The sequence below is a fragment of the Kogia breviceps genome, chromosome 20, assembly GCF_026419965.1.
Source record: "Kogia breviceps isolate mKogBre1 chromosome 20, mKogBre1 haplotype 1, whole genome shotgun sequence".
In the NCBI taxonomy this organism is placed as follows: Eukaryota; Metazoa; Chordata; class Mammalia; order Artiodactyla; family Physeteridae; genus Kogia; species Kogia breviceps.
In genome coordinates, this window is record NC_081329.1 from 14,222,641 (window position 1) to 14,224,643 (window position 2,003).

The 2,003-nt window shown below is 36.6% G+C and overlaps 1 protein-coding gene across 1 annotated transcript; it reads left to right on the forward strand.

The window, feature by feature from the left end:
* Window positions 1-287: 287 nt before the first annotated feature.
* Window positions 288-1,190, forward strand: ZFP42 (ZFP42 zinc finger protein). Its single transcript, XM_059049197.1, has one exon. It carries the CDS (start codon window positions 288-290, stop codon window positions 1,188-1,190), a length of 903 nt encoding a protein of 300 aa, XP_058905180.1.
* The last annotated feature ends 813 nt before the right edge of the window (window positions 1,191-2,003 follow it).

Below are 2,003 nucleotides of genomic sequence, written 5' to 3' on the forward strand. Positions count from 1 at the left end.
AGAAATGGTTATGACCCATGTCTTACATACATGTCACAACTAATTCTCTTAGTCTCTTGTAAAGTTAGTTAAAGATGTAAATGTAGTGATTCTGTTATTGGAAAGTGAGTTCTAGGCCATTTTTTAAGTTATTTTCTGACAAAAGCTCTAATATTGGAATATATTTTACCTAATGACTACTATCTCAAACAGGTGCTTGCTGAAAACTATTCACACAGATCACTCCTACCCAGAAGTGGTTGATCTATCCTGGTGCAAACCTTCACAGAGGGAGCTAGCAGGACGACATGGACCAGAAACTGAAGAAAAGGGAAAAGACAATTGGCCAGAAAGGCCTTGGTAGAAGAGCTGTCAGTGGGGACGAGTCACCGCCAGCCCCACAGGAACCTCCTGACACAATGTGGACCTTATGTGATGAGGATGTGTGCTATGAGACTAGCTTTCGGGTTGTTGAAGAGGATTCTTTCTCTGACTGTTACATAGAATGCATAATAAGAGGTGAGTTTTCTGAACCCATCACGGAAGAGGACTCACTTCTTAAGTCCTTTGACTGTCTGAAAGAAGGATCAGAACAAGAGCTTTCTCAACAGGTTCTTACGGCAAGCTCACTTCTTGAACGTTCCTTGGAATACATGAAAAAGGGGTCAAAACAAGAAATTCTTCAACAGTTTGGTGGAGAGAATTCACTTCTTGAGTCTTCTGAGTACATGACAGGCAAGAAGCTTCCCTCTGGAGAAATACCCAGCACTGACTTTTCAGATCCTAAACAGCTCACAGAATGTACTAAAATGAAGCCAAATACAAATAAAGAATATGATGCTCCAGAAAAAATTGTTTGTCCTCAGAGTGGATGCATAAGAGAGTTCAAGAATAGAGCATCCCTGAGAAAGCATCTCCGAGTTCATAGTCCCCGAGATCACGTATGTGCAGAATGTGGGAAAGCCTTCAAGGAGAGCGCAAAACTAAAAAGACATTTTCTGGTTCATACTGGAGAGAAGCCATTTCCGTGTACTTTTGAAGGGTGTGGAAAACGTTTTTCCCTGTCGTTCAATTTGCGTACACATGTGCGCATCCACACTGGGGAGAAACCTTTTGTATGTCCCTTTGAAGGCTGTCTTAAGAAGTTTATTCAGTCAAATAACATGAAAGCGCACCTCTTAACTCATGCAAAGGCCGAAATGAGTCAATGAAAGAAGATGGAAAATAATCCTCAAAACAGGATAATAAGCATATTAACAAAAGAAAGATTGGCAACAAATATGCCTCATTGATTACTGTTTCAGGAGACAATTTTTAAATCAATATTGCCACCCTACAAGGTATATATATTTTTTAATGTTACTAAGATAGATGCTCCTATAGTCTGTGATGTTATTTTAGAACTTTGTGTATAAAATTATAGTGCAGTTCCAATAGTAATGTCAGTAATGAACTTACTTCAAAAGCATAATCCTTAATATATGACAAATTGAATTTTTGGATATGGGACTTAATATGCCATACTATAAGTACGAAATTAACTTTGCTTTTAAGTTTGTAGTTTCCAACTGTTTAGCTTTTTCCTTTTATACTTAATACATATGATATTTCTAGAGAATGAAAATTTTGCAGTAGATTGTCAATAAATGAATAGTGAAAATTTTTAAGTTAAATATATTGTTTAATCATTTTATTTTTTATTGTATCAAACTATATTGAAATCATATAGTAGATGTAACTGGTTATTTGATAGTGTCAATCCATTTGGATCCATTTTAGATATTTTAAAATAAAAAGAAATAAAACCCCAGAAATGTACTAAATCTGTATTAAAAAATCAAAGAAGTGTGCATTAAAAAGAGATGCCATTTATTTGTCTTCAGAATTAGCGAAGCATGGCAAAAATTGATTGTTCAGTATCAGTGAGGTGTCAGGGGGAAGTTGCTCTCCTACAAGGTTGGTTAAAGGATGCTGTCACCCACCATTTGGGGAGGGGAGTGCTAGATCAGTTTTCTAGGGCTGCC